This window comes from Centroberyx gerrardi, chromosome 1, assembly GCF_048128805.1.
Source record: "Centroberyx gerrardi isolate f3 chromosome 1, fCenGer3.hap1.cur.20231027, whole genome shotgun sequence".
NCBI lineage: Eukaryota > Metazoa > Chordata > Actinopteri > Beryciformes > Berycidae > Centroberyx > Centroberyx gerrardi.
This window is the reverse complement of record NC_135997.1, coordinates 35,637,696-35,662,061: the sequence shown is the minus strand read 5'-3', so window position 1 is coordinate 35,662,061 and position 24,366 is coordinate 35,637,696. Positions and strand designations below refer to the sequence as shown.

The 24,366-nt window shown below is 40.6% G+C and overlaps 1 protein-coding gene across 1 annotated transcript in view; it reads right to left on the bottom strand.

The window, feature by feature from the left end:
• The window catches only part of LOC139911560 (alanine aminotransferase 2-like), a 37,166-nt gene that overhangs the window by 11,350 nt on the left and 1,450 nt on the right, over positions 1-24,366 (bottom strand). The window contains exons 2-6 of the mRNA XM_078283701.1: positions 21,191-21,280; positions 13,347-13,455; positions 11,299-11,432; positions 5,545-5,788; positions 868-947 (exon numbers count right to left, since the gene is read on the bottom strand). Of these exons, the coding sequence (XP_078139827.1) occupies positions 868-947; positions 5,545-5,788; positions 11,299-11,432; positions 13,347-13,455; positions 21,191-21,280 (657 nt within the window). The remainder of the gene's footprint in view (positions 1-867; positions 948-5,544; positions 5,789-11,298; positions 11,433-13,346; positions 13,456-21,190; positions 21,281-24,366) is intronic.

Here is a 24,366-nt window from a genome sequence, read left to right as displayed (position 1 = left end):
CTCAAAAATGATGCTTGGAGAATGGCTGCTGGGGATGATAACCTTTGCAGTAATTTTAATGTTTTTTTCCCAGTTTATTTTTGATTAATGCAACCTAATTAGTGCTTGCTACCTAGCTATGTTAACTCAACAATCAAAACAACAATACCAAAGCAGTGAATAATACATGATTTACCTGTACAAAACTTTCTAGCTGCACAAGACCACTACATGGATGCAATCACAGCCTCTCATACCGCCCAAAATCAGTCAGAATAGAGTAACTCATCACTCATCTTGCTCACAGTTTGAATGCACAGTGAAGTGAAGGTGAAGTTCAAAGCTCATCAGGAGAGCGAGATCCTGTGAGCCTCTACAATGAGCCATCGTAATAACAGCTAGTATTCTATCTGTAGGCTAAACAGATTTGCATTAGTGGAACTACAGTGGGAATGACTGAATTTGTACCTTTGTCTATCTATTAAACAACTAGCAGGTTTGCTGTGCCGTTGACATCTGAACATCTGGCCATACTACACCCCTTTGTCTACAATTTGGCGTCTTTGGCGAAAAAAAACATCCAGGGTGATGAGTAAAATAACAGAGGAGCAGTTAATATTTTATTTTGTTACCCTCCAACTGTAATACCCAATCTCAAAGGGACTCAATACATACACAGTCCACCAACACTTCATTTATAATTTAATACCGAGTATGCAACCATTAATCTGATTGTGGAAGAGGAAGTGTGGCTGTAGAAACAGATTTAACTGCTTTTTCAGATTAACAATGACTCGATATAAAAGTGAGGATTTCTGAGAGCTTGTCTGATCAGACGAGTTCAATAATCAGTGGTATGAAGTATTTTGTGCTGGCAGTGTGAGTTACCTCATCAGACATGACAAAGAGGTTCTCCTCATAGGCGAAGTGGAGCACCTCCTCTATGCATTTCTTACTCTGTACCTGACCTGGAGAAGAGGGGGTGGGGGTGGATGTGAGGGGAGACAGTATGAAGACATTAACAGTCAGTAGATCGCTAGCTATTAAAACACCACACAGCTTCATATAAGACAAGAGCGATGTTTCCATCCAACTGTCAACTGAATTTTTACACAAACTCTTGATAAGTGGCAACGTGTTTCCATCATATGTATGAAGGTATTATTGTAGTAAAACACCTGATAACTTGCATGTTAGAATTTACACCACAATATCCATACACATCTTAAATTTGAATTCACTGAAAAGAATTACAAATTTACAATATCTGTATTCCATAAAATCTTAACTTACAGTTCACCAATCACCGGCTATTCCCCTAGTTTTCAACCCTACTGCCCACCATGGTATATGTTGGTGGAAGAAAACATTTGCTCCATGAGAATGGAACACATCAATCTAGTAGCCTGGCAATTTCTAACTAACCAAATTCAATATGAATATCTTATAATAACTACTAAAAGGTGATAAAACATACCTCACTTGGAATCATAAGGAGAATAAAAACAGCTTTAAACAGATTTTCTGATTAGTCAAGCAATCGCCCTAGGGCTGTCAACAGGGCTAGGGCTGTACTTTCTGTGAGTGTAAATTCCAGCATGCAGGTTCTCAGGGGTTTGCTACAATAATACCTTCATACATATGAATTATTGTATTAAGGGAAAAAAATACAAATAGCTCACAAATCCAGTCAAGGACAGGACTTCTTGTTAATGAGTCAAGGCAGACGGGAGACAACGCAAATTTGGATTTTCCCAACATTAATAAGGTGGTGGACTTTTATGTTTCACAGAAACTTGGTTAGGCAACTCAAAGGATGCTGAAATTGAAAGACAATTACGTAATTGTACGGAAAGATTGCAACAGAAAGTGTGGAAGAGTTTGCGTCAGTGACCAAATATCATTTTCCCATTTCCATTCACTTTTGTTATTCGGTACATTAAAATTTTCAAGAAATATTTGGATAGATACCTCACTGTGTGAGTGTGTGTGCCAGCGCACACACACATACACAAGACACTTATAGGAGACTTAATTGGGACCATATGAAGTTATAGCAGAGCTATTTGGGATATTTGAGACTTAGATGCCTAGTTGGTTTAACAGGGAACTAGGAAGACTCTTCTAAGGATAGACACAGCAGCTGTTTTATCACTTCACATCATATTTAAATATATCTTCTTGAGCCACTGGTCAACTTACAGCTTACATAATCGCATCAACATGCACTGAGATTTTAGCCATGACACGTACTAGGTACTAGTTTGTATGGCTTAAGGCTTAAAGGAAAAATGCACCATAAAACATTTTAACAGTATTAAAGAACAGCTACTATCATGTAACTTGCAGTTCTGGGCCTATTTTGTTATTTGGTGGTGTTTTTTTTCTTATTCCCGTGGATAACTGACAAAACAAACGTGACATCACGTTGACAATGGAGTTTAATAACAAAAATATTTCAGCTATTTAAAAATCTCAGTTTTAGGTGTCAGCCCTCAAAATCAGATCAAAGTTTTTCTTTCCAGACCCATCATTTTGCATCAACGCTCAGCAATCACACAGGGAGAAATCCATGCAAAAGAGGCAGAGATACATTTCTTCACTGACAGTAGCCAATAGGGCTGGGCAATAATTCAATATTGCTGTTTATTGACTTTTGATAGAATCTGTGGTGTCCCGGCCTATGGCTTATACCTCTAAAGCAATAACTCGTTGGCCGTTTGTTGCAGTCCAATTCAGTTGAAACTTTCCCCACATCATCTTTACAGAAAGACCCAACAAGATCTGTCAGCATGTACCATGCAGAATGTAACATCTGGCCGATAGGCGGTACTATTTGCTTGGACCTCGTCAATTGCCGCTTGCGGCTATATTTTTCATCTTATATTTTTTATTTCTTTATTAGGCCTATATTTTTCTTTGTATAAAATGGATGGGTGTGATGAAATTGAGTGATTGAGTGATAGTGATTTTTTTTAAAAAAGGGAACCATGAAAAAGGAGACAAAACACAAAATGGGTGGGGTTGGCAATTGATGTAACTGGGAGTGGTGAGCTTCTACAGAAGGGATAGGGAAGGGGAAAAAATAATTTTCAAAAGAAATGTTCAAATATAGCCTTGTGACTATTGCACACCCAGTAGTTCTGGCTAATTTTGTGTTGGCCCCATGACTTCTGTCAAGTTTATTGCAACCACATTCACTGCAACCACACGGTTGAAGTTATTGACAATTGCCAAATTTTCTATTGGAAAATATGCCCCTTGTTCTTGACAGTTTATGACTTTAGAAAAAATAAGCCTGGATTTGAACCCACAATCTTCCACGAGAGGCTGATACTAGCTACTGAGCCAAACTCCTTATGATTATTATAGTTTTACTGAGGAGAAACTAACTAAAGGGAGAAATATTGTGATATTGCAGCCTGTGTTTGACAGCGTTAACCACTTTATGGAACTTTGTAGAGCTCTCCATTAATGAATAAATCAATACTAAATCACATGGGCTAGAAAACTGCTGCTGCACTGCTCTCTGTGGGTTGAAACTTCTGGCCACACCTCAATCAGTGACGCCAAATCAGGTATTTTACCCTTGACAGATGATGTCAAACACCTGCTTTGAGTTTTCTGCACTATGTGATTTAGTGTTGATTTACTTTTCATGAAACTTCAAAATGCTCACAGTACAACAGGGACTTGAATTCATAATCTTGTGCTCCAAAGACCTGTGCTTAACCACTCTGCCAACTTCCATGTTGGTGTACTAGAGTGGGTAAATCAAACAAGATAAGAAATAAAGACAAGAAATAAGAAAGTGATAGGTCATCATAGGTGATAGTCCTATAATGAAAGCCTCAGACAGAATATTATAACTGTATTAGTACTCTCCATTAATCGATTCAAACATGGCTTTACAGACATCATCTTGAGAGTATAGACATCATTTATCTTTAGTTTGATAAAGACTGATCAAACTATCTTGAACATGTCACATTGTCAATTTATCAAACTATTTGCAGCTGCACATTTCCATCTATGGTACGCTCAGTGTTCAAGATATTAAAATTTTTTGGGTCTTTACTAATTAAGATATGACAATTTCAGAAATCATGTTTTTTTCTGTAACGTATGGTTTAGGAGGACAAATCGGTTTTTGCTATAAACAAAGGGGGGCAACTTCAGAATCGGGGGTAGGTACCAGTGTAAGAAAGATTTATCTCACTTCAGTTGTTTTGGAGAAGGCTACTACGGAGTTGTGCTGGCAATCTCCTTGTGTGTTATATGGACTAACACCTGTGTTTTCACCTTCACCTGTGTTTCAACTGGCATGAGGGTGAGTAGATAATGACAGAATCTTCATTTTTGGGTGTAGTCTTAAGGTGGAACAGTCTCACACACAACAGAACAAAAGTGACCAGCTTCTCTCATGTATCGAAAGGGTTACATATTTTTTTTTAAGCATTCAGAAAAGCTCACTCGCTACCTAGACTAGTAAACTGAATGTTTGTCTTGGATGGATTAAAGAATACTTCCCACGAGCGAGCGTTCAAGTTAAGTTTCCATCCCTGATACAGGAATATTTTTTTTTACGTTGACAGCTCTGTGATACAACGTGGGGGAGCTGGTACCTTGGCAGGTATTAACATTATATGGGAGAGACTGTATGGATAGAAACAAAAAGGCCAGGTCCTGGTGGCTCAGGTGACTAAACTACAACCCCATGTAACCTGGGTTCAAATCCAGCCTAGGACCTTTGTCACATCACCTCCCTCTGTCTTTCCCAATCTTTTCTGTCTCTCTCAACTGTGGACTACTAGCCTAAATAAAGGAAAAATGCCAAAAGCTATCTTTAAAAAGAAACCCTTTTTTTTTCAGGAGAGCTTCAAGACAAGAGGAAAGGAGAGAGAGGCATGAAGAGCAGAGGGGACGAGAGGTAAAGGGAGACAGAATGTGAGAGACCGTGTGTCCACACTGCGAGTAACACAAGTCACTTAGAGACCATTCATTTCCTAGAGCTGAGCGACCAGGGAAACTGTGACCAGGGAAACAAGAAAAGTTGCCCATAGCTGAACAAGTGGTCATGACCCATCAATAGACAATTTTCTGATTTCTGCACTTCCTTATTTCTCTACCACTATGATTTTGTTTCATGAACAATGTTCCGCCTGGTAAGGTGCTTCCCAGTTATCTACAGCTTTTATTTGAAAGACTACAGGAATTAACGTCTCAAAAACAATGCTTGGATAACAGCTGCATCCATTGTTGGGGTCAATGGTATACTCAGAAGTAATTTTATTGAGTTTTTTTCTCTTTATTTTTGATTAATGGCATCTAATTAGTGCTTGCTGGCTAGTAATGTTAACAAAATCAACATAATGTATGTTATGAAAGGTGATACCAAAGCAGCAAAAAATGAATGATTTGTCTGTTCAAAACTTTGTAGCTGCACAAGACCACTACGTGGATGCAATCGGAGGCTGTGGTACCGCCCACAATAGGTTGGAATAGATCGACAAATCAACCAAGTTGCTTGCAGTGTGAACGCATGGATAGAGATAGAGATCCCACCGGTGGGGTTTCCAGGGTTGATGATGCAGAGGACTCGGGGCTGGCAGTGCTGCTTAGCTGCCTGGTAGGCTCGCTGCAGTTCTCTGATATCCAGTGCCCAGCAGTTGGCCTCATCCAGGTAGTAGTTGACCTGCACTGCTTCCAGCTCTGAGATGGCTGCTGAGTACAGCGGGTACTGAGGGATGGGGATCATCACGCCAGTCCTGGAGCTTCCCTGACCTGACACCAGCAGTTTCAGGATGCTCTGGAAACATACAAGACATCAGGACCATGTCAATATATGAATCCATAACACACAGACAGACAGACAATGTAAAAGCCCAAGACATGCCATCAACTAGACTTCAAGATGCAGACATACAGGGGATAGACATACTGGAAACACCACATGAAAAAGTTGTTTAACTTTGAATGAACTAAATCACAGTTACATGGCAGCTACAGTCATATTAAGTTTAATGCCAATTAGTAGTATGTGTCAGCTACAAACAAAGTCTGACAATCACCACTTTAATATATGACTTTTCAAAGCAACATGAGGCAAATAATGCTATGTTCATACAGGCAGCTGAAATTAAGTTTTTGCACATATCCAAAATAAGTCAGATATTTTCTCTAGTTTAGTTTAGTTTATTTAGTTTATTTGTCAGGGACCATGTGCAAAAGAGAACATTGATCTCAGAAAAGAGAAAAGATGCTTTGCACCAGATTATAGCTATTTGCTAATTTCCATCTGCAGTCCCAGGGCAGGTCGACATAAAATACAGCACAAACAATACAATAAATTACAAAGTACATGTTGAAGTACAAAAAATCACATCTTGTCACATCACCACATTTCATACACACACTGCACAATATGTGAGATCACATTATGCTACTTTGAATAATAAATTAGTAGTAGCAAAGTAGTAGACTAATGTAGGCATGATTGGTTATTTACAATCCATTTCTTAGCTTTGCGTGAGAAAGTGTGGAGATCTGTACAGACTTTCAGGTCAGTGGGAAGTTTGTTCCATTCCTTTATGGCTTTAAATGAAAAGGAGGATCGAGCGTAGGCAGAGCCTCTTTTGGGAACTCTACACTCCCCCCTTGAGGTCGACCTCGTAGTCCTGCTGGTGTTCTCGGAGCAGAGTTGGACAAAGATCTTCAAGGGTGGGGGAGCGGCATTGTGAATTATTTTGAACACCATACGGATATCTGAATACATGATTGCATTTTCAAAGTTTAACATATTATATCGAGAGATTATGCGGCAGTGGTGATATTGTCGTGGTTTCCTGTCAAATATTTTCAGGGCTTGTTTATGAAGAGACTCAAGCGGCTTTAAGGTTGTCTTGTTTGCCTGAGACCAACATGACATACAGTAAGAAAAGTGAGAAAAAATCATTGCATTTAAAAAGATCTTAGATGCCTCAGTTGTGAGCGAATTTCTGATATGTCTAAAATTGGCTAGATTATATTTCGGTATTTGGCTCATCTTTTTTATATGCTTCTTAAAACTCAGTGTGGGATCCAAAATAATGCCTAAGTATTTGAACTCATCAACATTTTTTATTTTTTGTCCATTTACAAAAATGTCGGGACAGTCACCATGTCTTTGTTTTTTTTAGAGAAATACATACTCACTGTCTTTCCAACATTTAAGGTTAGACAGGAGTCATTTAGCCACATTGCAACTTTGTCCATAGCAAGTGAGAGTTTGGCAGCAACATGAGCTGCATCCTTGCCATGTGTATATAGGACTGTATCATCAGCGTACATCAAAATCTCCACTCCATCACATGCAGATGGGAGATCATTGATGTACAAGCTGAATAACAACGGTCCTAAAATGGAGCCTTGAGGTACTCCCATTGTGCAGGCTTTTGAAGGTGACAGGTCATCATTAATCCGAACACATTGGGTACGACCTGATAAATATGATTTTATCCAGTTTTGTGTATGTAAGGAGAGTTTGTAATTAGACAGCTTGGAGAGGAGTATATGGTGGTTTACCGTATCAAAGACCTTACGCAGGTCAAGAAAGACTGCTCCTACCACCCCACCTTTGTCCAGATTGGCCTTGATGACCTCAATGAAGTAGCAACATGCTGTTTCAGTTGAATGTTTTGACCTGAACCCAAACTGCATAGGATGCAGCAGAGCTTCAGCGTCAAGATGAGCTACCAGCTGTTCTGCAGCCACTTTTTCGACAGCCTTCGATATGGCAGGAAGTATGCTAATAGGTCTATAGTTGCATACTTCCTGCCTATCTCCGGACTTGTATACCGGAGTTAGAATGGCATATTTCAGGGCACTGGGGAATATACTCTCTCTATTATTTGAGTAATTGAGGTCGTTACGTCATTCCTATGCTTTTTTAAAAAGACTGTGTCAAGCCCATAGACGTCTTTGGCTCTGGAACATGACAGTGATGACAAAATTTTGTTGACCTTTGCCTCATTTGTAGGTTTCAGATTCAAGGAGTCTCCATCGCTGTTTAGGATTTGAGGAAGTTGGACTGGTGGAGAATTCACACCCAGTTCCAGGACAGAATCGATAAAATAATCACTAAAACTGTTAGCAATAGTCAAGCTATCAGCAACATGTGTTCCATTAGATTTAATCTGCATAGCCCCACATTTTGGACGCTCTTTTCCTGAGAGTTTGTCAATGGCTTTCCATAGTTTTTTGCTGTTTCCTTTTGCATCTCTAATTATTTTGAGAAAGAAATTTGCTTTGGCCTTCCTAAGCTGTGTTGTAACTTTATTCCTGAGGCCTTTATAAACCAAGCGATCAGTCTCCAAACCTGACTTTAAGGATTGTTTCAAGGCGGCATCTCTTTTCTTCATAAGGTACCACAGTGCATCATTAAACCCAGGTAAGCTCCGCTTTGCATTGGATTTGCAGGGCATCGTCTTAGTAAATTTAGAGATGATTTGCTTAAATGTTGACATTAAATCATCACAGGCCTGCTCACAGTTTTTACCAGAAGTTGTATCACTCCATTTGGTTCTTTTAATTTCATTCTCAAACGGTTCTAAATCTTTCCTTGGTATAAGTGAAAGTGTTTTGATTTCTATATCGCGTCTTCGACAACTTTCTAGCCACTAAAGTGAGATTATGATCCAATAGACCAGTGATTAAGTTGTATGTTTTTGCAATACGCTCAGCTTTATTTGCAAATATCAAATCCAGTAAAGTTTTGGAAGACTTTGTTAATCTGGTTGGACCATTCACCATTTGATTCATCTGAAATTTAAGGGCAATATCCTTCAGTTTCTTCCTGCGTGTGTTATCTTGCCAGTTTAAGTTAAAATCGCCCATGAGAAGGACTTCTTTACCATCACATTCTTTAAGAACATTAGATAGATGACCAAAGAACTCATCCTTTGCAGTTGGTGGTCGGTAAAGTACAATGACAACAAAAGACATTTCAGGAGATAATGTAATGGTGACTCCAATACATTCCAAGATGTTATCAGGAATGTTAATTTGGTTGCATTGGATGCCTTCTTTGACAAAAATCATTACCCCACCCCCTTTGCTGTGCGTTCTGTCTCTCCTATAGATATTATAACTTGGGACGTCAAAAACACCTTGTGGGGTAATTGGAGTTAACCAGGTTTCAGAGAGACATAAATAATCAAGAAAGTCCATTAATAATTGTTTGAGTTGTTCAGATTTTGATACAACACTCCTTATATTTAAATGTCCACCAAAGATTCCTTTAGGTTTCACTTTCGGGTCCCATAGCACTTTCGCATGGTTTGCAGTCTGAATTATTTTAGTAGCGTGTTGTTTTTTTAATCGCAGCATTCGTAATAATCCGTGGCGCATTTCCAGTTGGTCTGATATAAGGACCTGCAGTTAATCTATGTGTAGCATTGTCCAGTTTGTTTACACATTTGATCGGAGTGTTACCTTGTGGCGACATATCAAATTGTAATCCCGCTGGAGAGAGTCGGTGGAGCTGGGAGTCAGGCGGTGCAGCGGCCTCAGGTAGAATTGCGGCTCCGTGGGAAGCAGCGGTCTCAGGTAGGGTCGCAGCTCCGTGTGAGACAACAACTTCAGGTGGAATCGCAGCTCCACTGAAAACAGGTGCATGTTGAAGGGGATGAAACCAGGAGTCGGGCGGTGCGGCGGTCTCGGATCTCGCAGCAGATTTAAGTCCGGCGGTCTCGGATCTCGCAGCAGATTGAAGTCCCTCACATCGGTTTTGCTGGAAATTTTCCGGTCCAGGATTGAGGTGGACATCCCCACAGAGCAACAGGATGGTGCAGAGAAAGGTAGATAATCTCTGGTTGTCAGGAGCGGAGGCTCTCCCATCGTAGAGGCCGCGCTGTCGACATCGGGGCAAAGCTTGCCTGCCGTCCAGGACAGTGGAGTATATGGTGTATTGACTCCACGAAACCAGGGGTACGGCAATCTCATCCGGCAACTCGATTTGAGTCGAACGCATAGAGGCGGCTGACCAGCTTCCCCGCAGAGGTAAGATCGTAACAATCAGTAGGTGCACGATTAAGATCACAAAACGTGATAGCTCTTTAGATTTGATACTTCTCAAGTGAAATGTCCATGATGACCATTTTTTCGGGGTTTCAGCTAAAATGATTGGCGGTTTTCCAGTATATTTTTGGAAAGGTGAGACAGCAGCACCTGCCAGGCTGTGACAAACACCTGCCGCCATCTTGAAAGCCATGTCAAAGCAATGTAAAATCTGATCAGCAAAACAACACATGGAATCCCATCTTTTCAGCTCAGATTTTAACCACATTTGTAGATGGTTTGAAATGCAATTCAAATCGCATGTCTGAAAATGCCACTCACGTCTGACCACTATACGATCCAATTTCAAGTTGTTTTCCGTCACTCCCCACTCAACATTAACATCACACAACAAAAGCAGATGCCGGGACTAGTGAAGTGCTTTCATGATTCTGCATCACGAATAGAAAATGGCGTCATGAAAACAGTCAGAATAAGCAACGGCCAAACGGCCATGTTACTAGCTTGTTGCTACCACTCAGAATTGTTGAACAGAAAACGTGCCAATGGCATGTGCATGCCTGCAATGTTACTATGACAACCAATGTCATAATGACAGCAAATGTTTAAACAATCCAATCCAGTTTGGTCATTTGTAAATTACAATGTGGACAGTCTAGACCAGATTTGAAAAACAAATTAAATTTGCTTGCTGTCTGAACATAGTCAAAAAGAGTTCCAAAGAGGCCATGTAGTCGTTATCTGAATTGGGTCGAGGAGAACAGTCTGAAAAATCGTTCATTTGACAGGATAGTTGCTACATTAAACACCTTTAAACTACAGACTCAAAAATTACCACAGAATTGAACCAACACCTCTGTGACACAGTCTCAGCACAGTACTGAGCTTCACAAAACTGATATTTATAACAGGGCTGCCATTCAGAAACATCTTGTATACAAGGTGAACACACATAGATGCATAACCTGGTGTAAGGAGCATAAAACCTGAAGCCCTGAGAAATGGAAAAAAGCAATGTGGTCTGCTGAGTCGTCTTTCAGCCTTTTTCCTCCAGATTTGTTTATGTTTCAAAAGAGACAAAGGAAGCCTTCAACCACAATGTTAAACACAGTTCAGGATGCAGTACGATAGCAGGACAAGGAGGTCTCAAGCTGTTCTGAAGGCAAAGGGTGCCTCCTCTATTCTTAGATACTTGATATTCATATACCGTTATGAGTTTCCCTCACTCCCCGTCAATACCCCAGCTTTGGTTTCAGTTCGTACCATGATGCCATCACTGGCCCCTGTGGTGAGGTAGATGTTGTTCCAGTCAGCAGGTACACCCTGGTCCCTCTGCTCGATGTAGGCAGCGATGTCCTGACGGATACACTCCACCCCTTGGCTGGCACTGTATGACCCTGACACACACACACACAGATTCTTATTTTCACATGTATATCATCTGCTGATATGCTATGATGTCATTAGTTCTGCTTTAAGAAACATTCCATCTTTGATTAACCATAGGCTCAGTCTTCAAAGGGTCACTAAATGATGTAGTTCAAAGATACTTGATTGACCAAAGCTGTCTCTATCTATTTTTAAAAATAGTTTTCCATATGAGTCCAAAACAGGAACACTGTATGTAATTATGATGTTTTATGCTCATAGCTACAAGCTTGAAAGACTACAATGGGTAGGGGAGGGGGGGAGGAGGAGGAGGGCTTTCACCAACTTCTTTCCCCTGAGTTTTCTATGAAATTTTTTTCTGATGGCTGGAGCTACCTGTATGATAATATGGATGAGCACATCTTTGGTCAGTTATTACTGGAAGTGGATGTACATCCATACATGTTTGAACCTAAATATAGTGACAAAGAATTGAGGAGAAGAGAAAAGGACACCCTGGCAGAAGCAGCTAACCAACCTCTAAATGCTGTTGCTGATGAACCAGCCCAAGAACCACCACGAGCCAGCAGCGACTGGTGGTGTCTCTGTGGACATTGCCTACCTATTCCCACATAAGGAAAGACGTGTCTGCTGAGTGAGTTGGACCGTGCACAGCCCCTTCGTCAGCAATGGCCGGTAGAAGTGGAGATAAGCACTCTGGACTCTACTTGCGTATGTAAAATTATGCTATGCCTCATTATGAACCTCTATGGATGGCGAAGTCGTCCGGCCTTGACTGTAAAACCTCCAAACTCCATTATATACAAGTTTTTTTTCACTGAGACCAAAGTCATGTTGAACACAGCATCTCACCACGACATCACTGGACAAAAGCGACATAGCAATGAATGAGGATCATATGCAAGACACAGTAATATCAGTATGGCCTGTCTAAAACAGGCCTGTTTAAAACATTGGTATTCAGCTTAGTTAGCAAGGAAGTAAGTCTGTTAAGTAAGATGTGTTAAGTAAGTCTGTTTAGTAACCTCAGTTTATTTCCTTCATGCCATTGCAAACCATGGCTGCACACTGCACTGCCTTCCTCCCTGTATTTACTGGTATACTTTGTTGGCTTACAAGTAAATTGATACAAAGTGGACTTTTCCAACGCAATTTAATTTGTCCATGCATTATTTATTTAGGTGTTTAGGTTAGTTAGCGACGACAATCTTGACTGACACATTGTGGGAAACACTGACACTAGTAGAATCACAGGTTCGCACTTATATGTTAGTCTAATTCACGCATTTGTCGTCAAATGTTTCGCCACTGAAACCGATACACGCACGCAGGATCAAAAATAATGCTGAAGTTGATTTTAAATTTGGTACGTGTTCATTTTTTTTCTTGACTGGGAGAACTGTAATTTACAAACATGGTTCTTTGGGCATTTAAAAGCTACATCTAAATTGAAATCATTGTACCTACACCGATTTCCAACCAGTCTGTAACTGGTTTATTTCTCTACCTAAACAGTCTGAAAACCAGTCACACTTGTTGCATTCAATTACCCGTGTATATGTGGGAGAAAATCTCACATAATCACCTTGAAGTTGCAATCAGATCAGGGGCCGTTTTAATGGATTTTATGACTGCATGTGACTATAGTCATTCAACCTCTTCGGGCCAATAGTTGTTAGTCAGTGGTGTTTCACAAGATTTAAACATTAACCCTGTTTGGCTTTGTGTTTTTCCACCAGATCCTGACAAACTTTTTCTAAAGGGCCAGTGTGTCAGCAGTCAATAATCCCACTATGTCAGCACTCCCCTCTACCAACTCCTGCATTGTCACATGTAAGCCCCCCACCGCACAACACACACACACAAACACACACAAAGAGTCCGTCCTTTTCCAGCCCATAGACAGACACACACCCACCCACCGAGGCTCTGTCCTCCACAGCCCTGCAGGATGCGTTGGGCTCGCTGCTTGGCATCGTCGGGGAGAGCCGGACTGTCCAGCAGCTCAGGGAAACAACACAGAGCCACCACCTATAAAGAACACACACTGTAGGGATCTTAAGGGTCATAAAAAACAAACATTCAAATATTCATTTGCAAGGATCAACAACATTGCAAGTGTCTTGAAATTCCATTGGGTAGGGATGTTTGTTTCAGAGTATGGGCCTGAAAGTGAGTTTTGAAAGCCAGAAATCTTAGTACCTGGCCAAGCAATCATTGAGTCACTGCTTTTGATCAATAACTCTATCACCCTACAGATCTTGTATATTATGGTCGATTTGAGCAATGGGGCAGAAAAAAATCTGATTTATTGCACCTCTAATGCTGACATTTAGTCTGACACACTCTCACATTTAAAGGTCCAATATTCTACATTTTCCAATGTTTTATTTTATGTCGAGGTCCATTAAAAGCGGTTTGTGTGGTGTCATGTACCAAAAACACTCTCAATACATTTTTACACATTCATTTTCCAGCATCTCTCTGAGCCTTACCAAGAACAGGCTGTTTCTGTTGCTGTGGCTCATTAATATTAATGACCCTCTGTTCTGATTGGCTAACCGTTTCAAGAGTGAAATGTGCAGCGACAGGTAGGGAAAGCTCTTCATTAAATAAACAATGGCAACCGCTTTGAAAAACAACAAACACTTTGTTAGCCTATTTCTTACAAAAATTATACTTTCACAATGTTTAGATAGCACATCTCAACTCTTTTATAATCAAAGAGGTAAGGGAAATCCTGTTTTCCACAATATTTCACAATAACAATTTGTCTCAAGTCATGAGTTTTTAGTCCTAGTGCCGATTTTCAACCATATCTCTATCTATCCGAAATCGGGATATAGTGTGAAAAACAACAACAGGTTTTTTTAATGTTCTCTGTGTCTCTGGGGCGCAGCTTCAAAATCTGTTGTACTTCAGCGAACCAGTGACGTCATTGGTTCTCGGAAGAACAACAGATTTTGAAGCTGCGCCGGCTCGCATGGCTGTTATTCGAACTACAGATTGTATTCACTCATTTTTGTACGCCCGCATCCACGGACAGTTTCTGCCGGCAAATGAACGGGGAGCTCTCGGTGCAGGCAACATGGAGGGAAGGTAAACACTGTTCATTTGCATATACTGCCGACATTGTAATGATACAAAGCTGGTTGAAAATCGGCAAAGTGTTCCTTTAAGATTCTGTTATTCTGAAGACTGAGAATCATACAGCGTCACACATTAAAAGACTCCAGCAGGATTTTTCAGAGATTTGGTAATATTTCCTTGCTTTGCATCACACCGGTTTTCAGTGCATGTGAAGGATTATACAGGCTCAAAACACTGATAATGGACTATGATGTTTGAGTGCGAATGAAGCTACAACACGCAGGCTCCACCAGTTTCTCCTCCAGGACGATGGTCCAACAGAACCGGAACTTGCACTTCCCCGCTGGCATCGCCATGTTTACTCCTCTCTGTCTGTAGAGCCTTGTCAGCTGTCACTACAGGTGCGGATGTCAACCAAAGACAGCACACCTATTGGCTGTTGACAGTGTAGCATTATAAATTATAAAACTTTTGGAAGCCATCAATTTACAGTTAGCCATTAGCCTATCTCTCTACTAGGGATGTCCTGAGCAGATCAAAGAGCACTGATTGAAATAGAATTGAGACTATAATCATAAAGCACAAAATAAGATTATTATTATGTAGGCTGAAGCTACATTATTAGTCTATGTAGGATGGAGTTATGGCTCGTAAAATCCTGCCGCATTCTCATTTCGCATTCTCATATTCCCAGGGTCGGGGCTCCTTATAGGCTGAATAGGCAAATGCCTAGGGCCTCATCCAATCTAAAATCAAAGATGGCCACACACACACACACGCACTATATCAGGGAAAGGACACTCAAAATGAGCTCATCCACTTGATCAGTGCTAAGGTAATGGAATTGCTGGAAAAATTCACAACTCAAAGTACTCGATCATTCTTGACTGTATCCCTGACATCAGCCATCAGTAACAGATGTCAGTCATCATACAGGTTATTGATCTGGATCCAGAGCCAGAGATAAAAGAATATTTCCTAGAATTTATTGTTGTGGGGGAGATAACAGATCAAAATGTGCCCACAGTGACTCTAGACAAGCTACAAGAGCTCCACATAGATTTCCAAGACTGTAGGGGTCAATCATATGACAATGGAGCAAACCTGAAGGGGAAATGGCAAGGTGTACAGGCACGACTTCTTGAAAAACATCCAAGAGCTGTCTTTGCCCCCTGTGGAGCACACACATTAAACTTGGTTTTGGCAGATGCTGCAAAGGCATCAAGGGATGATGCTGTTCTTTACACATCTAAACTTCTTTTCTGGAGGAACTCAAAGATGGGCAATTCTGAGGAGCCATGTTGACCTCACAGTCAAATCATGGAGTGACACGAGGTGAGAGAGCAGGCTACAGAGCATGCATGCAGTGAGATACCAGGCAGCACAAATCAGAGATGCTCTTTTGGAGGCTCGGCAGAGTTTATCTGATCCAGTTGCCAAAGTGCGGGCCAAGGCTCTTGCTGAAGAGGTGGGGTCCTATCGCTTTTTGATTTGTTGCATAGTATGGTATGACATTCTGACCATTATCAACCAGGTTAACAAGCTTCTACAGTTAGCTTCAATGCAGTTGGATGTGGCCGAAGACCTAATTGCTACAGCCAAAACATCACTCGCGCAGTACAGGGCCTCAGGTTTTGCTGATGTTCAGACAGCAGCAAAGGAAATGAATATTGAGGCCATTCTAGTGCAGAAAAGGCTTAGTAACACCAAAAAGCTGTTCTCATATGAGGCTGCTGATGAGCCTCTAACTGATGCACTGCGAAGCCTGGAAGTGACATTTTTCAATGTCGTGGTTGATGTTGCAATTAACTCTCTTCAGGAGAGATTTGACACAATGCAAAATGTCAAAGACAATTTTGGTGTTCTATTGAACGTCAACAATGTCACAGCAATGTCAAGAGGGTCAAACTTGGAGCAAGTTTAGGGATCTAAAAGCGACACTGAGCAAGGTAGGAGCTCCACTATTTTCTTTTCTTATTTTTCTTTTACAGAGAGGCTTGTAGGTAGACTACAAGATTCTGGCATTTTCAGCACTTGATTTTGTGATGTGTGCCTATGGCAGTAGCTGAAAAATGAAAAAAACAAAAAACATCACAAGTGCTTTTCTGAGAGTTTAAATGTTAATAACTCCAACTCTATCAAAGATACCTCAATATCCTTTTACTTGACATGTTTTCAAAGGTCAAAAACCAACTGTGTGACACGTGGTAGGAAGCTATTCTTTTGTGTCCATAAAGAAGAGGTTCTGAAGTAAAAATAATATAAAATTTGGAAATGTATCTTTTTCCTTCATTAAAAAAAATTAGGGCAAATGTGACAAAACAAGCACAGATCCTGTGTCCTCCGTCCCATGGCGCGCCCTCTAGAGGCCATCTGACGAAGCACAGGATCCTGCAAACCGTCCATGAGTGAGTGACCTGACTTTGCCACTTTCTGCCCCCAGCCGTGAATTTCATGAGAGGAACAGTTCTTAATTCAATGTACAGGACCTCTGCACTACTATGAATGTATTGGTTTGTCACACATTGTCAATGTAGTGTATTTTTGACCCTCGAAAACATATATATTTTTTGTCACATTTGCCCTAATTTTTTTTAATGAAGGAAAAAGATACATTTCCAAATTTTATATTATTTTTACTTCAGAACCTCTTCTTTATGGACACAAAAGAATAGCTTCCTACCACGTGTCACACAGTTGGTTTTTGACCTTTGAAAACATGTCAAGTAAAAGGATATTGAGGTATCTTTGATAGATTTGGAGTGATTAACATTTAAACTCTTAAAAAAACACTTGTGATGTTTTTTTTTTGTTGTCATTTTTCAGCTACTGCCATAGGCACACATCACAAAATCAAGTGCTGAAAATGTCAGAATCTTGTAGTCTACCTACAAGCCTCTCTGTAAAAGAAAAATAGTGGAGCTGCTAGCTTTCTCAGTGTCGCTTTATAGACCCCTAAACTTGCTCCAAATCATAGGCGAAAATTATCGTTTTGACCCTCACTCTACAAAATTGGGGGAAACTCAGTAAATAATGATCAGTGAGCTTTAATATTTGGGCTTTCTTCATCATTTATGTATATCTTCCACCAGGAGAAAAATTATCAAAATCAAAAGTTCGAGCCGCCAAGCTCTGGTTGAGTTGACACGGAATGACCCTATTATATCATTATCAAACCCACACACATTTCAAGAAAGTAAAGCATAATCTTGTGCAGTGGAAGGTAGCATGGCTCCATCCAGCTATTTCTACCAGCCAGGAAGATGGAGCTAGCCAAACTAGCATGCAGACATTTGACCTGAGATAATCTCTGCCCTCATTGATAACATGACTGATAAAGATGTAAAATGTAGCCTTTGGAAACTTCCGCATGCACCAAATATTTTAATACCGGTTTACACCAGGCACTGAAAAGTCAACCATGTGAACAAGTCCATGTGTGGACTTGTGCACATCCCTCATATGAAAATTAATGCACTGTTAAATTAGCCTTACATAATAGGCTAGTAACCTATGGTTCCAAGTTACATAAATCAATACTTGATGAAACACATAGGCCTAAGATTTCTAGTCCTACGAGTAGCAGGGTCTTGCCTGTGCCATGTAAAGAAGTTTAAGCTATTTGTACCAACAGGCTGTGTACAGCTGTGTGTGTGTGTGTGTGTGTGCGTGTGTGCGTGTGTGTGTGTGTGTGTGTGTGTGTGTGTGTGTGTGTGTGCGTGCGTGCGTGCACAATACTGTTTGTGCAGCAGCTGACCAACAATGCGTTTCATAGCCAGCTGATAAAAAAGAAGTCCGGAGCCAAACACCAACCACTCCCAGCATGACTCCGAGCGAGTCATGCTGACTGAGTCTAGATACTAATCAAAGACACACCTCACTCTGCAAGAGAATCACTACGAAAACCATGGTAATAACATTTAGTATGACTTTAGATAGGGTCAATACTTGTCTGGATGGTGACTAGTTATTAATAAAAAGATGTGAGGGAGGACAGCAATGCTCCCTCTAAGCAGGTTTTTGTTCCTGACAAAACCGCCCCTATGACATGACACTAGGGCTGTCAACGAATATTCTAAATTCAATTATATAATCGAATTGTAAAAAAAAAACAGACATTCGATTGTGAAAATTAATATTCGATTGTGAAAAAAAAAAGCAGCACTACCGCGGCTGTCTGCCTCGCGAGTTCTCGCGTGGGCCCGGGCCGCTGCACTGAATGCACTGCATGACGGACAGGAGTCACACAACGTCACTTTCATTGATTGAAAATGAAATGTAGGTCAAGCTGAAACGAGCGAATAATTCAACAACAACCGTGTGGTGATGATGGCAGAGAGTTCACAACCCAACTCGGCCACAGAGAGAGTGATTTGCATTGTTTGATTATTATTTCCCGTTTCATGTCAAGGAAAAGATCATTGTTGTTCCATGTTTATCACAGCACAGCTCGCTCGGAGCGTTGAATGTCCGTTCTATATACCGTAAAAATACCGTAAATGAATCGCCCGGGCTTTTATTTGCTTCAATCATTGAATACAACCGGCCTATATTTGGGACAGGAGTCGGGACCTTTAATTCCTTTTGCACAAAACTCTTGCTCAGCAAAGATGGAAAAATACTATCAAATTGTTTATTTAAACCAGTATGAATATTACCTCATTTGATCTCGCTCCGAGAGACAGCGCGTTCTCAGTTCTCACTCTAGCACCAACCACGGTGCAGAGAGAGAGAGAGAGAGAGAGAGAGAGAGAGAGAGAGAGAGAGAGAGAGAGAGAGAGAGAAAGAGAGAGGTCTACGGTCTTTAAATGAATTTTTTTACGGTATAGGACATTATTTTATTTGTTTATTTTGTAATGTGTAGGTATGTAGATCTTTTAAAAGATTATGTTGAAGTAAATATACCTATACAAGTAGTTATGTCTCTCGTTGTATTGGTTTGTCCTCTTATGGACATAATGCGCAAAAATAGATATTCGAGTGATTCGAACCTATGTGTTTTTTTAGAAGGAATAATCGAACGTCATTTTTGGCCAATTTTGACAGCCCTACATGACACTGCCCCTAATTTTCATTACCGTGACCACCGTGATAACCATGGACTTGTTGGGTGGCTGAACAACAAACGCAGACACGGGCATATCCCCAGTCTCTGTCACCACTGACCATCATCTATTTTCTCCAAAAGGAAGAGCCCTCTAATCCTCTGTGAACAGCGTCATAGAGGAAGTATCCATGGTAAACATATAAACGTAGTCATGGCTGAAGTCGGGATAATCAGCTGCAAGCAATAAATCAGCGTCAGCATCCCTGTCAAATCCTCCTACGGTTGTCATCTTATTAATAATTATCGAGATAGTATTGTATATCAAGATAGTTTTGGATAGTCGTTCTATGAAATTTCAGCACCGGCCTAGTTTCAGCTAGACACAGTATGGCTCATTAACCACTACGTAGGACCAAAAGTCTGTAAGACACTAGCCCACGAGGACCAGAATTGAAGAACCCTGCTCTAGTGTGATGTAGCCTCATTTTATACACCAGCGTGGCATCCATAGGAGCAGCACAACTGTACTACAATAAGACATGGAGTCTGCAGGCTACAGTGCAGCAAGTAGGTGTCCAGTAAACCAATGTACTACAGCTATAACAGATGTGGCACAGTGGCAGTTGTGTAGATATGTTACAGTGTGGCTGCAGATCACCTGCGTGCCCACGAGTCTATGAGTTGCACTTCATCGAATCAGCCAAACGCAGGCTGACCAGAGAAGCAGCAGTGTACCCGCAGTTACAGAGTTTGATTGCAGTGCATAGCTTGAGAGCGTCAATTGCACCACTGTGATGCCAGCCTGGTGAGGTGGGGGTGAGGTGGGGGTGAGGTGGGGGTGAGCAGGATAGTGTTCTGTGTTCTGAGCGTGTCTACCTTCCCTGCCTGGCAGAAAGCTCGTCTATCGCATGGAACATTTTGTACCATGGTTAGATTTCCACCTCCCTTCACCATCACTTGAATAGCTCCACATGGCATTTAGGACAATATTATCAACAGTATCCTGGATCTCTCATAGTTCTCTTGTTTACAAGACTAAAGTCCTATTCGCACAGGACTGATATTGGTTCCCTCCACCTTTTGAGTTCCTATTGTCCAGCTGTCCTGCCTTTAGCCTCATGCCAAAAAACTGGAGAAATCAACTGCACTTTTAGTTCTGATTCAGTGGAAGACATGGTATGCTGGTATGTCCTTCCTTTACTTTTGAAGTTACCTGTAGCTTACCTGCCAATAATACTTTAAAGGGGAAATGATTAATTTCCGTAATTAGTTTCAGACACTTGGCTGGATTTTGCTGCTGGCACCAATTTGACCAGAGGAAGCGTCAGAGTAAGAAGTGAAGTTTCACTGACCAAGTTCTAGCTGGAAATCACCCCACTGACATTTACTGCAAGATTATAAAAATGAAAGCATGATCCATTATTACTGAAAACAAAGACTCAGGCATTGTCTGTGAGGAGCATTATCTTTGAGGCTAGTAGTAGACTGTACTAGCAATGCCGGCTGCTTGTGTTCATCACCATTCTGCGCAATAAGACTTAAAGACTGTGTGGTTCAATTTAGAGTTTAATAATGAAAGGAGGCTTGTCACTTTCTGATTCTCCAGACCAATCCCTGTCCAACCCTCACCTGACGGAGGAAGGTGATTGGCTGCTGGCCCATGGCATGGGCATCCCCAATGTTGGCTTTGATGACCTCAGTGAAGGGTTGCTTCACTCCCTGGAGAGACAAGAAACAAAAAAAGACTGTAATTTCATCATCATCATCATGAACAGATTAATCATCAACACTATTATACATTTTAGGCTAATTTGGGGCTTTTGATTTGATTTTGGCTGCCTTGTTTTCACACAGACTCATGTCTTCTTCTAAGGGAGGTCTATTTTTAACATGGGGGTGGGGGGGCAGGGAGGGACAACAAATTTTTACATGCAAGCCAGCAAACCAGAAAACACACACGTACGCACAAACACACAAACACACACACACATTGATGAAACAAAATAATATACTTGTTGGAACCAAGGATCAATGTGGACGTCCTGGGTGAGATGCTTCCCCCACTGCCCTCTGCATACTGATATTCCACCCACCTCAATATAAGTCAGTGGGACCGAGGCCCATGTTGTATGTAGAAATATAAAGTCAGTATTTTTTTTTCTATAAGACATTACAGTCGCAATAGCTAATTTAATTTCTTACAAGTTTCAGGTTTCAGGTGATTCTGACAGTAGTGGTCTATAGATGTGTCTGGATTAGATTGTTAGGGTTGGGGTTTGGGCTAAAAATGGTAAAAAAAAAATTGTTAGCACTACTCCGCAGCCTTCTCCAAAACAACTGGAGTTACCAGAGAACAGGCACAGCAGAGTCAGTGTCAAATTGTGTGTAAATATGTCAAGCCAGAGTGCAAAGATGATCATACCGGGTAAAAGGTGGATAAAGAAGCTTGTAGAAATTGATGATTCATTCTATCTTGCTCTGCTACAGCATTTTTAGCTGGGTCAGCTGTGTAAAGACGACTGTTGTAGATGCATTTATGTATTTTTCCTTCCAATGTACAGACACTGCGGTCACACTATCTGTCATTCATTCTTCAAGTGAGAGGTTAAAGTCGAGATGAAACGGCATTTCGAGAGTATCTAACTTCCGTATCGTGACGTATTTCCGAGTGAAACAGGAAAGACAGGCGGGACGTAACGTTGGGAGGAATTTGATTTGAACGTTGAAAAGTGGGCGTGTCATAACACCCGAAGACACACCGAAGCACCGTGCTGCTGCTAGCTAGCTAACTAATGAATCTTAGCCTCTTAGCTCTGTGCGCTAAAAGTTGAAGATTGATTGATGGATGGATGTCATGATATTATTGGTTGAAATTAGTTACGGGCATGCTTACGTAAGCACACGGCATATTTTGTTTTACAGGAAGAAAACATGATTGAATTTTGATATAAGAATACAATGAAATTGATTTTTGGTATTTTTTTTGGCATATATTGTTAAATAGGTGCACAGTATGACCGGGGATGTGATCTAAAAGGGTTAAAAAGGCATTTTTCATTTCATCTCGTCTTTAAAAAGGCCAGAAAGGCTGCCTGGCCAATAATACACGACTATTCGACAACAGAAATTATTGCAGACATTTTTTTTTTATTGTCGACACTGTCGATAATGTCGACTAATTGTTTCAGCTCTAATTGAAAGATTCCCCTCGTCTTATCCTGCCCTCAAGTCATGTTGGAAACATTGAAATCACAAGCAGAGAGCACATGAATGAGCCAACAAAGTGGTAAATACAATCTGGAAAGTCGGAATTTAATGCCGTAGGCTCTCGCTTTGTTTAAACGAGGGGTATCCTAGGATGCGGCAATTCCTAATATTTCTGGTAATTTTGGTACTTGGAGGTGTGAAGTAATAACAGTAATAAAATCTGAATCATGTTACTATGCCATTTCTCCTGAGTCACCAAATATAAAACACGCCCACTTGTACAAGCGATTCAGATTTTGCTCCAGTCTACACAGACATTGGACTGTCTGAAATCGACCAATCAGCTCTCACGTTTTTTTGTCTTTCATTATACAATAGTTAGTTCCGGTCAAGTAATTTGATTGGACAGGAAGCTTTCCATGAGTGCTGATATACAGTATAACAGCAATGGGACGTTTTACTATATGCATCACGCCGCCTCACAGGTGTTCTAATTTCTAATATACACTGAACAAAAATATAAATGCAATTTTCAAGATTTTACTTGGTTACAGTTCATATGAGAAAATCATTTGAGAGAAATTCTGGGCAAAGGAGAAATGCTCTTGTTTGGCGGAGACAAATAAAAGACAGAAATCATAATCTGTTGTCTCACATAGCTTTATTTATAGAACTGTTGTATAAAAGCAATTTCTCATTTGAGGTCGTGCTGTGATACCATAGATAAGAATGTCTAATCTGATATGCCCCGCTCTATTTCTATGGCCAAAACAAAAAATCAACATTTTCTGTGGTTGCTTTTTCCGTGTTCTGATAATTTATGTGAAATGTATATGGTGTAAATGATTTGTCGTTATCTTTTCACAGTTATCAAAGACCTGCATTATCATTAAAATGTTTATTTTCTGGAAGTCACAAACTGCTTACAAGCTAGCAAACTCAAACTTCCGTTCAAGAGAGGAGTCATGTTAGCATTTTTGACTTCAAGAAAAAACATTTTAATGATCTTGCTGTTGTTTGACAACCGTGAAATGGTAACGTCGAATTATTTACACCATATACAGTACATTTTACATAAATTATTAGAACACAGAAAAAAGCAAACCACAGAAAATGTCGATTTACATTTTTGCTCACATTTGAATAGGGCTTCACACTTTCAGGTGTGGCCTATTTGCCGAGTCATCATCGCCATTCTTATTTATACAGCCTACAGGGTAGTCCCGCTACCAGACCCAGACCCTTGATATTCCACTCTGGCTTTGTGTTGTGCAAACTTCTGGGTTTCTCAGATTACCTACAGGGTAACAGCACAGAATCGTGTGGAAAAGTGTGGGGAGTTGAAATCACACAATACACTGAAAACACATATGGGACTTTACTTGCAAATCTGCAAAAATTGTCTTTCAGTTACAATACTTTTTTTACCCTCTTTCAGTTTAAATTTTCTGAGTTCAATTACTGTTTTGCAGTTTTAATTCCTCTTGAGTATTTTTTGAGTCAAGTTTAGCTCCATATACTGTATGTAACCATACCTGCTTGTAAAATTGAGGGCACTGATTGGACACCAATTATTACATTTGAGGGCACAGATTTAT